The sequence below is a fragment of the Erythranthe guttata genome, chromosome 13, assembly GCF_056151865.1.
Source record: "Erythranthe guttata isolate IM_541 chromosome 13, IM_541, whole genome shotgun sequence".
In the NCBI taxonomy this organism is placed as follows: Eukaryota; Viridiplantae; Streptophyta; class Magnoliopsida; order Lamiales; family Phrymaceae; genus Erythranthe; species Erythranthe guttata.
In genome coordinates, this window is record NC_142545.1 from 17201750 (window position 1) to 17216372 (window position 14623).

Here is a 14623-nt window from a genome sequence, read left to right on the forward strand (position 1 = left end):
CTCGAGCTCGACAGGCTCAACTCGACTTGAGCTCTAGATCGAGTTTGAGCTCATTAAATGAAAGCTCGATGAGCTTGGCTTGAGCTCGAGAGCTCACTAAATTTGACTCAAGCTCAAAAAATCTGGCGAGTTCGGCTCGTTACCCCTATTTGAAATCCATTTTGTTCTTCACTTGTCTCTATTTTTGAGGTCACTTGTATCGTCAAACAATTCTATTTTTGGGTTGATAGAATCAAAGATTTTAAAATAAAATCAATATATGCTTACTATTTATTATATCTCTATTTTATGGTTCCAATTTATTTTCATGTTCTTTCCATTTTCCATATCTATCTCTTTCTTTCTCCATATAAAGAGTAAGAAAAAAGAAAAAGAGAAAGAGAAGAGAAAATAACCATGGAAAGGGGGAAAGAAAAGAGTTATTTCCGTCAAACGCGCAACTTGGCCTACCACTAAGCAAGATTTGGTCGAATTATAAATTATTTTTATTTTAAAGAGAAAAAAAAAAGGTTATAACTACTGAATTTGAAACCATGATAATTATTTTCCATTATAATTGCAACCCCTGGAGAGGATCCTCGGAGAGTAGTACGTATATTTATTTCCCAACGATAGTGAGATTTTTGAGACAACGTGAGTATGTTTTGTTAAAGAGAGCAAATTTGGAACGGATCCCCCATTTATATTAGAAAAACGGATTCCATTCATTGAGTGACACGTGGACATTTAATTAAGAAATGTGATTGTTTATGTTTCAGTATTTTAAATTAAAAAGTCCTTAATTAAGAATTGCAAGTGCATGCAACTACCTTATATGCGCATTAACTTTTTTCCATTATTTTTTCTTTTTTTTTTTCTTTCTTTTCTAAATAACAATTTTTCTTTTTCTCGTAACACATAATCAGTGGCATTTAAGTTTTAATTAATTTTTGAATTCTATTTTTTTTCTAAAAACCCTAAGTTAAATTATTAAACTCTAGGGTTAAATTACTAAACCCCATACATGTTAATAGGAGAGGCACCTGGTGTTCTTCACCAGGAGTATGTTCCTAGAAATCCATTCGGAACATGTTTATTTTGGATTTTTTTTTTAATAAACCCGAATAAAATATCATATACGAGAATAATAAATTATAATAAAGAATTCATACACCCAAAATAATGATAATAAAGAATAAACATACAATTTAAATGAATGTTAAATTCTTGAATTCAGATTTTAATAATATTTTTTTCTTCTAATGTAAAGATTCAACACTATGGCTTTTGCGTATTAAATTATTGCCCAAACAGTTCACTAGATAAGTTAAAAAAGGAAAAGAAAACAATTAACAAAAATAATTTACCGCCAGAAGACAATTGTTTGTTATTCTCTAAATAATCTTTAAAATTAAATCATTAATTGAGGTAAGATTAATAGTAAAATTACATTTTACAATTAATTAGATTATCCACGTGTCATTGGCTGAATGGGATCCGTTTATCTCCAAAACAACAGGGGATCCGTTCAGAATGTAAACTCTTTCTTAAATTTTGTATCACATATATAAATATATAATGTTGATATAAAATCAAGGAAAAAATAAATAAAATTAAAATAAACGAATACAATTTCTCTAAAGCATTTATTAATTCAAAAAAAAGAAGAAACAAACAAACAGACTACACAGTCGTACAGTAAATTAACAGTAAATTTTGGTGTAAACGACATGTTTACATCCAAATATTAATCGTAATTCGTACAACTAACAACCAATCACAGAGCTTTAAATTCAAACACAGTGGGCCCCACCAAACGCTGACGCAGCATCTTTCCGCTCTTCTTCCTCGAGAGTATCGCACAAAACCCTCCCCCGAGTTTCCGGCAACAGCCCCACAAACAGCGCGCACACCGAAACCCCCACCCCAAACACGCCGTACGACAGGAACCTATTCTTCCTCCCGGCGGCCACCAGCACCGGGCTGAGCGCGCCGCCGAACACCAGCGCCTGCCTCACCATCGACACCGCCGAGTTCCTCACGCACGTCGGGAACAGCTCCAGCGTGTATATCAGAACGACGTCGAACGCCGTGCACGCGCTGAAGAACGAAACCAGCTCCAGCGCGATCTGCGTCACCTGCCACGTCACCACCACGCACCCCACGCTGCACATCCCGCTCAGCAACGACAGCCCCAATATCGAACCCTTCCGGTCAAGTTTTCCGATCAGCACAAACGTGAGGAACGACGCCGGAAATTCCGACAGCGCATTTAAAGTGACGCTGAGGTACAAATCAAACGATAGGTTTCCAAGCCCCAAAGGCATCCCGTAGTAAATCATTCCGATGCCGAATCCGACCACCGTCACCGCCACCAACCGCCGCCGCGACCACCTCCTACTCAGCAAAATCTTCACGGCGGAGAAAATATCGGTTTCCTCTGGTTTCTGATCATCCCCCCACTCCGTACACCTCCCGAAGAAGCTCTGAGTCAAACTGCTCCGGTTCGTCGGAGCGGCGATGCTCCTTAGGGTTTCGGCAAATTCTTCCTTCCTTCCCTTGATATAAAGCCACCTCGGCGACTCTCGGATAAGGAAGAAAACCGAAAGTGAGTAGAAAACTGACGGAACACATGTCCAGATGTACATCAGCCTCCACGAATAACCCTTGAGAGAGAAAGCAATCGCCGGTAGAGAGAGAAAGCCAAGAGTGAAACAAACAAACCCAATAATCCCCATCTTCTCCCTCCATTTCTTCCCCACAAGCTCCGTCGACAAAACCAGAGCACACGTGCCAACAGTTGCTCTGCCAAACCCGCTGATAAATCGCAGAGCAACGTACATCCATATGTTAGTTGAAGCCGCCGTCAGCACGCCGGTCAACGCCATAACCAGACTGGACAACACCAGCATGTTTTTCCGGCCCAGAGACGAGTCCGCCAGCGTGGCGAGCGCGAAGCCGCCGACGAGGCAGCCGAAGAGGAAGGAAGAAGCCGGGAGGCCTGTTATGATGGATCCGGCGCACTGGAGGGACCACTCGGAGATGATGGAGGTGCTCGCCGGAAAATCCCAGGACCACGCGTCGCCGGAAAGTTGACACGTGTTAACGTTATTGTTGTTGTTGCTGCATGATGGGTTGTTATCGGTGCAACTCCATTTGGGTTCGGCGTCGGTGAAGACGCTGATGAAGGTCTGCTGTGCGTCGAAGAACCATGCGAAAGAGACGAGGGTGGCTTGGAATATGTGGGTCCACCCAAAGTCGCCGATGCAGTGTTCGATGGTGGAGTCGAGGGACGGATAATAATACTCGTGTTCTGATTCCACGTCTAACAATGGTGGGAGAAGCGGGTTTTGATCCGAATCTGCCATCGGAGTGTGTTTAGAAATTAGCGTGCAGTTCTTGGTGTGGTAGTGGTGGCATGCATTCTGCCCTTCATATATATAGAAAGAGTGCATGTGATGTTATTAATTTATTAAATATTAATTTATCGAGGTTCTATATTATGCATATTGAAAAAGTGCACGTGGCAGTCGGTCTGCTAAGGTGCACGCTTGTGTGCTTTTCTTAGTTGATGTAATACAAGATGGTGCAATAGAAATTTCAATTTGTCATGCATCATATTTTTTTTTTTAAATTTATTTATTAAATTGTGCTATGAGCTTCATGTATATATGTATATAAACTTAATTGAAATAAAGCTTTCATCAAACGGTCTCGAACACAGTTCGGCTCGATTAAGTTAGCTCAATCGAACTCGATTTGATTGTTTTTATGAAATCAGGCAACTGTAACATTACTTTGAAAACTAGATAAAAAACCCGGACAAGTTTGGACAAATATGCGGTCGACTCGATTTTTTAAAGCATATATGCTCAACAAGATAACAATTGAGCTAGGTGTAATAATAATAATAATAATAATAATAATAATAATAATAATAATAATAATAATAATAATAATAATAATAATAATAATAATAATAATAATAATAATAATAATAATAATAATAAAAGATTAATAAGGAAAATAAATTAGGAAGTTGAAACACATAATATCCACGTAGGATTGAACAATTTTGGTAAGTTAGAATTGGAATGTAGCAATGATGCACAAAGAACAACTCATGGGTATGGACATAAAGGGAAAGCACAGTAGTCTTGGTCCTAACTGCTCCGCCTGCAAATTAAATGGGGGCGCATATGCACCTCTTTCAGCCTTTTGTGTTTAACTTATATACACATGCACTTATTCTAGATTCTAGATTCACTTACTCTAGATTCCCTTTTTTTTTTTTTTTAAATGGCACAAATTTGGAGAAACAAGACCCGATTTTCACTCCAGTTCCGATATTACGGTTCAACCGGTCAAAACCGGTACCGAACCAAGCAATTGTTTGCGGTTTAACCGGTTCCGTCCATGTTTCAAAACATTGATCTTAACCTAAAATTTGGGATGATATAAATAATATATTAATTAATTAATTATAATATTAGCGCTCTGTTTGGCAATCCCTGATTCGCTGACAATCACACCCACCAAAGTCCTATCTTCTTAACAAGGCATGTGGTGGAACAAAATTCAAAGCCCACTAGCTTGTCTTAACAAATTAATTTAATCATCTTGGATCCTATTAAGCCTAATGGCTGCATTTTGTCGTTGATCGGATCCAAATACCCATGCATCTAGACGTTAGAATAATAAATATTTAATAATAATATGAACAATTTTGTAATAAAATTAGTAAAACTTTTTGCACTAGCAGCTATATAGTGAAACCTTACTCAATGCTCCACCCAATCAGATATTATTACAAGTTACAACCTATAGTTCGGAGGTTCTAGGATCGAGTACCGACAGCTGCAGTTTGAGAATTTCAACTCCAATATGAATTGATTACTTTTGTGCATAAATCTCTGGTCCACTATTCTAACAGATCACTGTGTAACCATGATTAATATCCTCCATCAAACTTTGTCCGGCTCGAGTACTGGGCCACGAAATTTCGTCTTTTAATACAATATAGTATAGCCTATAAGCCTATAAAATATATTCCACACACACACGTTATTTCAATATTGAATTTATGCTACTTTTTTTTTTTTTTTCTTTCTCAATTAGGTCTGTACTAGTTGATGTATTTTATTAGGCTATATATTCCAGTGGCCCATATTTGTGCATACACAAATGGAAATGGGCAAGTTAGCCTAGGCTTGGCCCATAAATGTAATCTATACAAATTCATGATGGCCCAATTAGAAGACAAGTTTTTTTTAAACTTTTATTAAAATTTGAATTTGAATTTCATTTTCAAAATTTGAAGCTTGGCTTGAAAGGGCAGCCACCTGTTGCCGTCAATCTATTCAGCTATCCCACTTGGAGCCACCTCACACAGCCTTTGATGCAGACTCTCAACCTATTCTTTTGCCCCCACCAATATCTGTATTTTATTTTTTTTCATTTTTCTAAATATTAAAAATTCCATAACTAGACGAAAACATTAAACAGATCATTATATAGAAAACAAGAAATAGACAATTATTATTACTATTTACTACTATTATTATAAGAATGTAGGACCAAATTAATATGATGCTAGAAAAGATAGAGATGTGTTTAAATAAATAAAAAGGTGGCTGAAAGATACCTACTTAGTACGAGATTAGATAAACTTAACTTGAATTTTTTGTCTTATATATATAACTGAGAATAATCAAAAGAAAGCACTTGACTAGGATTCAATTTCACAGTCAATTTTTAATTGTAGAAGATTATTATTTATATGTTTTTTTCCCTTTTCAGTTAGGTTAGGTGATTGATAAGGCAAAACAATGCAACACTTAATTCATGGAATATATGGAAAATTTCGGGGTTAATGTATATATGCATCAAGCAGATCAAATTTCGTTCATTCACACACAAAAATACAATCCGGCCATATTATTGTGATTAAGCTAGATGAGTACATTACTACACTTCACTTAGGGGCAACCTAATAAGTCAAATATATCCACAGTCAAATCTATGTTACATCGGGTTAAATGTACATCGGAACTAGATTTTTACCATTCTTCTGCGTGCAAAAAACAAATTTGATCAGCCCAAATGTATGTTTTTGTTTGTGAACGACTACAATGATATACCAGATGTATTTCCGCCCGAACTGAGTAACGATTCTTGAAGATTTCATCTCAAGGTCACTAATACGAAACCTCGATTTCTCTACGACATTAAAGAACTTACTCTTTCACTCAACATAGTTGTTTACAACAAGACACAAGAGTGTGAGAGTAAGGTATGGATCTAAGAGCAAAATCTGGTTATGATCAACAACAATTAATTGCAGCAATCTTAATTCTTGAAATTGGAAAAAGTTAAAAGAAGAAAGAAATCCAAAGTGAAATTTGTGGGCAAGTAGGCATATGTGGGAAAAGGGGTTAAGCCCTAGTCTCTTATTTGAAGTGGCTCAAGAGAATAAATGTGTTTAATGAGACGACAAGTGCAGTCCAAAAGATTGAAAAAGAAAATAAAATAATTACAATAAAGCAAAGAAATAATAATAGGCTCCCAATCCCAAAAAACATACCCCATATTTTACTATAACTAGCCCTCTCTCTCTCCTCTCTCTCTCATCTCTCTCATCTCTCTACCGTTGAGGCAGATGGGCTGTCCCTTTTGTCCCTTCTTCTTCTTACCCACAAAGCTACCATTTTCTTGCACTCTAAAACTCACATTCCCCACTCACTGCATTTTTCTTCACTAGAACCCATCTTCATCTTCCTTCTTCTTCTTCTTGAATTAGTTAATTAAGTGGAATTTATTTACAGACAGTGATGGGTTCGAGGAGTCGCCGGCAATTACAGAGGTGGTGTCCTCAGCCGCTAACGCCGCTAATGGAAGGCCCTGATTTTGGAATGGAGGATCACGATTGTAATAAGAAGGAAACTTCTTGGGAAGTGATACGAGAGTGGTTCAAGATACACAGAACTGTACCTGTAGATAACAGCTTCTCTTCATCAATGCCGTCGTCGTTGTACGGCCCGAATAGCAGCAGCCCTGCCAAAATGCAAGATTTGAGGCTTCTTCTCGGAGTTTTGGGCTGCCCGCTCGGCCCTATTCCGATCTCCGACAAACCCATCTCCCATCTCCACATCAAAGACATACCACTCGTGAGTAAATTTTTTTCCTTTTTTTTGGTTCAGGCATTTTCACAAACAGTTTCTTGTGTTTGGTTTTTGGTTCAGGCATTTTCACAAACACCTTCTTCCTGTGTTTGGTTTTTTGATTTTTTGGTTTTGTTTTTGACAGGAGACATCTACAGCTTATTATATAATTCAGCAGTACTTGGCGGCGGCCGGATGCTCGAAGCAGCAGAGCTTGGCGAAGAACATGTACACATCGGGGACGGTGAAATTGGTGCGGTGCGAAACGGAGATCTCGACGGGGAAAAGCGTGAGGACGATGGGGTCTAGGAGCGCCGAGAACGGCTGCTTCGTTCTGTGGCGGATGTCGCCTGGAATGTGGTCCCTCGAGCTCTCCGTCGGCGGCCACAAGGTGGTCGCCGGCAGCGACGGCAAAATCGTGTGGCGGCACACGCCGTGGCTGGGCACTCATGCAGCCAAAGGCCCACAACGCCCTCTCCGCCGCATCATTCAGGTAACCACCCTACACAAATTTTTACAGCTGCAAAAAAAAAAGATTCAAATTTGAAAAAAAAAAAAAAAGAAAATGAAGAAATTAAAATGGGGCCTGGTATTAAATTTAGTGATGGATATGGAAACTGAGAGTTGTCCCCTGCTTTACCAAACACTCAATTTCAGATAACCAGAGCACGTGCTTTCACTGCCCTCATTGTTTCACTTATCTCCATCTTCTTGGGATTGCCACCCCCTACCCCCCCACCCCACCCCCACCCCACCACCACCTGGTAAAAGTGCTCAGCATCTGCAATTTCTCTGTGCTTTTTTCAGCTTTTGCTTTGTTGAAACTCCCTCTTTCTTTTGTTTTCTCCATTATTTTTTCCTTTTTTTTACTTTGAAATAATAATTTATGCTCCTCTGAAGTTTGAACCGATCGATAAAGGAAAAAGCTTTGCAATTGCAATTCCAATTGCATTGAATAATCTTTCATTTCTGGGAAATTTCAAAATTTGAGCTTTGGTACTCTACTCTCACTACCTCAGGCCTCATAGCATGTGCATCACAATATTCAATTATATTATGTGAAAGTATAATAATTATTTAAATTTAAAGATAAGAAATTACTTATTTTGATGTACAACCGATTGAATTTTGAAGATGATGTATCAAAAGTATATCAAGAGTTTAAAAAGCATCAAATTTCACCTTGATTCCTACTAGGCTTAACAGCTAATGTGTGATGAGATTCTGCAACTGGTTACATACATTCGGTGAGTTTAATCGTTGATTGAGTTAAATAATCGTCCAATAAATACACATACACATAGGTATGTGTGACTATGTATGTGTGATTATGTGCAGATCAATAGTTAATAACATGCTCGTTTAATTAAGAGAGCTATTATGTGATCCGATTAAGCTTATGGGAAATTGGGTTAAATTTCGACATACTACAGTCTACAATAACTGTATGGTAAATGAATACGGCGTCGTTTGCATTATACATATGGAGGAAAATTGACAAAACAATGCTGTGCAGGGGCTGGATCCGAAGAGCACGGCGAGCCTGTTCGCGAAAGCCCAGTGCCTGGGGGAGAAGCGGATCGGAGAAGACGACTGCTTCGTCCTGAAAGTGGCGGCGGATCGCGCGGCGGTGATGGAGAGGAACGAAGGCCCCGCGGAGGTGATCCGACACGTGCTATACGGTTACTTCAGCCAGAAGAGCGGGCTCCTCATCTACATGGAGGACTCCCACCTCACCAGGGTTCACTCCGAGGAAAACGACACCGTTTACTGGGAGACCACGATCGGAAGCAGCATCGGAGATTACAGGGACGTCGACGGGGTAATGATCGCCCACCAGGGGAGAACGGTGGCCACTGTCTTCCGATTCGGCGAAACATCAATGCAGCATACGAGGACCAAAATGGAAGAAATGTGGACGATACACGACGTCGTTTTCAATGTGCCGGGACTTTCGGGTGACTCGTTTATCCCTCCTGCTGATATATTAGATACAGCGCAGGCGGTCTCCCCTTGATTTAATTTCTTGGTAAATTTTCCTTTTTTTTTTTTTTCAATGAGATTCATATAATTCCAGCTAATGCGGACAAAACGTTGATTATTCCTGTAATTTTAAATGCCACGTGTATATTATTATCTCTAATGGTTTAATTAACTTGGTGTTTTCTTTCTGGGACTGTATCTACTTATTAACTACTAGTATAAAATGAACAATTACTGAATTTTTTTTGGAATAAATATTTTTAATTGGTGTAATTAATTCATCAAAATTTTTCATCATTAATGGTTTGATTCCCTTTTAACTAAATTACTTTGACATAATCATGAAATTGTTCAAAAAAAAAAAGAATCATTTTTATTTAGAAGAATTCATTTATAAATTAAACATGACTTTAAAACAATGTGTTGAGGGGATGGATGATTGGATATAGTAAAATGTTTTCCATTAAATATATTTATTTATAATGATGGTGATAATAGAAGACGGCCCAAGAGAGTAGGCCCTAATTGAATTGGGCCCAAAAAACTATATTTGGAATTTGATGTATGGGCCGGGCTTGACTGGTGGATAAGACATTCTGCTATTACAACTGGATGCACGAGAAATTAACTCACAAATATATTTTTATGATTAGCCATAACTCATACCTAATTAAACAGCTTAAGTTTATCAAAGATTTAATTTATTTTAATTTTATTAATTAACTTAGAATCAAAATTTTGGAAATTAGAATGGGAAATACTATTCATAAATCGGAAAATTTTGGACCTAAATTGGCGAAGTTTTAAATTTTTGGACTCAATTGGCTAGTGGACGGCTTAATTGAATTTTTTTAACATGGAATTAAATATAGTTCCAAAATAAATAAAAGATCGTATTGAAATAAGCGGTGATACGGGCTCGACTGTTCTAAAAGGCCGAATGTCAACAATCTCATACAAAGTCTAAAGACAACTCAGGCCCAATCTCACCTTGCCCACTAACACTCCATAGATAGCTTGTCGGTCACTAGCCCCACATGGGATAGACATAGATGATAAATGTAACTACATACATTCTACCTAATTCTTAAACAAAGGCGGAAAGTCTGCAATAGGAGGGAGATGCCTAATTATGGCATAACCAGAAACGACAACGATCATACCAACAGACTAGATCTCTCCATTGAACTGACCCAGGTGGCAGCTAGCAAGATATATAGTTCGCTCTCAACAGACAAACATAACTCGTAGTAGTCATATCACTCCCACATGTGATCAAACCAAAGACGTATCAGGGGACCCACCAACTCATCCCTACGACGTGATTGAATCATTTGGACTACATCAAACACTATTCAAAAAGTATGTAACTAATATAAAAATTAAATACCCATATGAATTTGAATTTATGTATTAATGTAAATGCATGGAATGAATTAATGTGTGACGTCAGCAAAAAGTTGGGGAAGGGGGACAAAAGAAGCTTCTAGTGCACAGTTGAAAATTATCCTAAAAAAGAAAGCTAGAGAGAGAGAGAGTAAATTAAATGAAGTAGGTAGGTATAGCTAGCTAGAGAATCGAAGAAGGAATAAGAAGACAGAATCCAATGTACATATGTATCCGTGTGTTGCATTGCATGGGTGTGCGTGCCACAGATTACGACATAATTCATTAATCATATTTAATATATATTTATTTATTGGGAATTTAATTAATTAATTAATTAATAAATAATGCCAACGAATGAATCATCATCATCAAAATGCAAAGTAAAGAGTTTGCATGTAATGATGAGTAGTAGTAGTAGTAGTGAATCTGCATCAGAGTACTCTTCAGTAAAAAGTTGGAAGCTTCATCGATTTACGTGTGCCTCAGAGTGCGCGCTTCACCCCCCCCACCCCCACCCCCACCCCCACCTTTACCATTTTAACCCCACCAGCTATCTCTTGGGAAATTAAATTAAATTAAGAGGGGATTGGAAATTGGAATAAAGTAGTAGTTATGCAAGTAGCAGTATAGCAGTAGCATGCACCGCAATACGTAGTTCATATATATCTCATTCGAATATATATTTATATAACGGTAAAGAAGAAAAAAGCTAGGGCAACAAAGTTGGATACTCTTTGTCGGCGCCCTTTCCTCAACATATATATACACAAGAACTATATATATATATATATATTCTTGGAACATTTATTAATGATATTTTTTCACTGTCTTATCTAGTTCTGGTAAGAATAATTTACTGCTTTGCAGAGAATTTATATGCATACTCATCTGTCTCAAGTCTACTAATTTCCCTCTGTAGATTTACATATATAGTATTGTTAATGAATAATTAGAAGAAGTTTAACTAACTAACTAACTTGGGAGCTACTAATTAACTAATTAAAAGCAGTGGTAAGAGAAAAAGGTTAATTTCCTCATGAGTTAATCATTAGTGTAATTAGCAGAATTCTATAAAGATAAAGAAAACGACCCCTCAAAGCTTAGCCACATCAAAGAATATATATATATTAGATGCGATTCATTAACGACAAACTTAAAATATGGCTTTAATTCAAAACCCCCTCCTTTTTTTTCTTTCAAATAAATTATATAAATAAAACGATATATATATTTCGAAAAATCAAAATATTAATAATATTATCAAGACAATAATGTTTTGTTCTCAGTGTTTTCTATTCGAAATAATCACATATTAAAACCGTCAAAAAATAAAAAATAAAAAAACCCTAATATAAAAAAAGAAATCTGGTATAGCTGCATGCATGCACTAATTAATAATCAATCACATGCATGCATCATCCTTGAATATAACATGCCAAACACTTATTCAAGAAAGGTGACGCAAAACATTCATTAAGTACTATAAGCAAAACTACAGCATATAGATATATATTAAGACGACGCCGTTTTTAGCGTTGCTCCAAACCCCTAAATACTACAGACATCAAGAACACTCAAATATTAATTAATGTATATGATGATCTGTTAATTAGTATCACCCGAATGGCGAGCTCCGGCCAGCTTGTGGCATGATGCCGCCGGCACTAATGGCGGCGGAGTGGTGGTTCATCCTCTCCGCCGCCCGACGATGATGGGGTGGTGGGGATGACCTATCGGACAACTTATCGAATTTCTTTTCTCCGATAATGTTATTGGAGCGATGAATGCGATCTCCCGATAGAATAGGCTTCGTCTCGTAGATATTATGATCCGAAACCGAATCGTCGATATTATGATCACTAGTGCTGCCTCCTCTATCGAGCGAAAAGGGCGGGCCCATATGAATCTGGCAATCATTATCATCATTACTTCCAAGGTGTTCTTGCAACCTTAAATCGTCGGCCCAAATCAACGGGCTCTTACCGTACGGATTCGGCCTCTTCTTGTTCGCGAGAAAGTTTTCGTTGTTTGTTTGGATGTTGAAGACGTCGTTGATATTACCAATGGAGGAAGATCTTTCCATATGGTTGTGGTGGTGGTGGTCAAGTAGTTGTTGGTCGGTGGGTCCGTACAAGTTGAGATCTTGAAGGGATGGGAAACTGTTGTTCATGGCGGGCCCGAAATCTTTCAGGCCGCAGGACATATCGGGCCCCACCGCCGCCTTGTTGTAGCTTCCTGAGGCGGCGGCTGCAGCCGCCGCCATGTTATTCTCTCCGGCGAGGGTTTGGCATGCCTTTTCGAGAATCGTCTGCATGTACTTTCCGTGGGCTTCGATTCGAAGTTGCAGGTGTCTTTGAACCTGCAGTACTTATTATTAATTTTTTGTAAGTAATTTATAATATATAATATATATACACATATATTATATATAGATGTGTGTGTGTGTGTGTGTGTGTGAATACCTCTAACTGTTCGTGGAGTCTTCTGTTGACCTCCATTTGCATCCTGAAAGATAACTTCCACTTATCAAATTATACATACATACATACATACATAGCCTCAAAAATATTTTGGAAAATATAATAATATATATTAATTAACACATGGAAATTGAAATAATTAATTAATTGAAAGGGTAAAAAGGTAATTTTGGTAATTAGAGTAACGTAACATACTCATTCATGCTGCGCCCCAGCATTCCAGACGACGACGCATTGTTTCTTTGAAGTTCTAAAGATGAATCTGTTGTCATAATTCATTAAACTTAATCACTAATACATATACACATATATAGTAAAAATTAGGGCAGAACATATATATATATATATATATATATATATATATATATATATATATATATAATATGTGACCTCTCTCACCATCTTTCATTGAGTGATCATGGAAATCCTTGTGAGGCTGCTTTCCAAGCCTAAATTTCTGAAAATAGAAATAAAATCATATATATCAAAATTAATCAAAGCAACAACAACAACCCTAGCCAATAAATTAAAATAAAAATAAAAAATAATACTGAAGTAATAATTATAAATATAATAAAATAAAATTGCAAATAATGATTAGAATTAATGAAATACCTGGAGGTGGCTCTTGAGATGATAAAGCGTGAGGCCCTTGACCCCCATAACTCTCATGATAGTTTTCGGCGTCGCCTCTAATTAAATTACAAATATATTCCGAACAAATTATTCATATATATGATCAGTTAATTATACATATATAGTTATTAATAGATATACGATGAATAAGAAAAGGAGGCATGACGTACTGTCGGGGCCGCCGAGCTGAGTGACAGCGTCGACGAAGCGTTCGTGGAGTTCGACGGTCCATCGGAGACGAGGTTTAGGGTCGGTGGTGAGGACGAGGCCAGAGTCACCTTGGACGCACATGCCCCTCGGCTCGTGCGGATTATTCATACTTGTTGCCTTCTTCGTCGTCTGGAACATTCTCTCTCTCTCTCTCTCTAGAGTTTAGTTTCTCTCTCCTCTGGTCTTTCTTTGCTGCTTATGGAATCAAAGAACAAATGCTGTGGATATAGTGAGAGAGAATAGGGTGCCCATTTTTTCACTAGAGGAGAATGAGAAAAAAGGGGGTTTTGGTAATTTCTCAATTAATCCAAGGGAATATAATTTAGCGGCAAGTTAATTAACCTCTTAAATGGAATATAATATATACACGAAGAAGAGGAAAAATCGGGGAGTTTGATGCTACACCTGATATTTATACCGGGTGGATTTGATTGCAGATTTAATTAAATAACTATCTACTGAGTATGCACACATACACATCGGTGTGTGTGATTATGTGTAGATATACGGTTCAAATTCACACAGTGTAAATAACCAGATATAGCATCTAATTTTCCGATAAATATGTTAATGTTATCTACAAGCTGCCATCTTTTGGCAAGAATTAGAATCCATTTATTTCTTTGACCCCATAAAGTACTGTAATTTTTATTTTGTGGTAATTAAAAAGCAGTGTTCTAACAGTAACTCCATTTTACCATATTAGAAGTAGCATACTAAGATTAAACCTTCGGAAAAGAAAAAAAGAAAAAAAAGGAAAAGGAAAAAACAAGAAGCCAAAACTAT

General features: G+C 37.5%; 3 protein-coding genes and 1 long non-coding RNA gene across 5 annotated transcripts; 1 reads left to right on the forward strand and 3 right to left on the reverse strand.

The window, feature by feature from the left end:
• Positions 1-1598: 1598 nt before the first annotated feature.
• Positions 1599-3416, reverse strand: LOC105968547 (organic cation/carnitine transporter 3). Its single transcript, XM_012993176.2, has one exon. The coding sequence runs from the start codon at positions 3345-3347 to the stop codon at positions 1773-1775; it is 1575 nt and encodes a 524-aa protein (XP_012848630.2). The 5' UTR covers positions 3348-3416; the 3' UTR covers positions 1599-1772.
• Positions 3417-6399: 2983 nt separating this feature from the next.
• LOC148766070 (uncharacterized) lies at positions 6400-7110 on the reverse strand. The gene is made up of 2 exons (XR_016029396.1): positions 6970-7110; positions 6400-6879 (listed from the first exon to the last, which is right to left on the reverse strand). It is a non-coding gene; the product is annotated as an uncharacterized LOC148766070 (long non-coding RNA).
• On the forward strand, positions 6810-9294 carry LOC105968968 (C-type mannose receptor (DUF620)). Its single transcript, XM_012993683.2, has 3 exons — positions 6810-7145; positions 7285-7632; positions 8656-9294. The coding sequence occupies exons 1-3, from the start codon at positions 6810-6812 to the stop codon at positions 9154-9156; spliced, it is 1185 nt and encodes a 394-aa protein (XP_012849137.2). The 3' UTR covers positions 9157-9294.
• A 2546-nt stretch (positions 9295-11840) lies between these two features.
• APL (Homeodomain-like superfamily protein) lies at positions 11841-14236 on the reverse strand. 2 transcript variants are annotated; one of them, XM_012993912.2, is made up of 6 exons: positions 13798-14236; positions 13607-13683; positions 13391-13448; positions 13187-13253; positions 12974-13016; positions 11841-12870 (listed from the first exon to the last, which is right to left on the reverse strand). In XM_012993912.2, the coding sequence occupies exons 1-6, from the start codon at positions 13973-13975 to the stop codon at positions 12127-12129; spliced, it is 1167 nt and encodes a 388-aa protein (XP_012849366.1). In that variant the 5' UTR covers positions 13976-14236; the 3' UTR covers positions 11841-12126. The 2 variants fall into 2 exon arrangements, with proteins under 2 accessions (XP_012849366.1, XP_088668299.1); XM_088812173.1 differs by having other exon boundaries at positions 13382-13448; positions 13798-14115.
• Positions 14237-14623: the final 387 nt, after the last annotated feature.

Coding starts and splice junctions, on each gene's coding strand:
- LOC105968547 (XM_012993176.2), bottom strand. CDS start 3,347: ATGGCAGATTCGGATCAAAACCCGCTTCTCCCACCATTGTTAGACGTG.
- LOC105968968 (XM_012993683.2), top strand. CDS start 6,810: ATGGGTTCGAGGAGTCGCCGGCAATTACAGAGGTGGTGTCCTCAGCCG. Junction 7,146..7,284: donor ACATCAAAGACATACCACTC/GTGAGTAAATTT, acceptor TGTTTTTGACAG/GAGACATCTACAGCTTATTA. Junction 7,633..8,655: donor CTCTCCGCCGCATCATTCAG/GTAACCACCCTA, acceptor AATGCTGTGCAG/GGGCTGGATCCGAAGAGCAC.
- APL (XM_088812173.1), bottom strand. CDS start 13,975: ATGTTCCAGACGACGAAGAAGGCAACAAGTATGAATAATCCGCACGAG. Junction 13,017..13,186: donor CTGGGGCGCAGCATGAATGA/GTATGTTACGTT, acceptor GTTATCTTTCAG/GATGCAAATGGAGGTCAACA. Junction 12,871..12,973: donor GACTCCACGAACAGTTAGAG/GTATTCACACAC, acceptor TAAGTACTGCAG/GTTCAAAGACACCTGCAACT.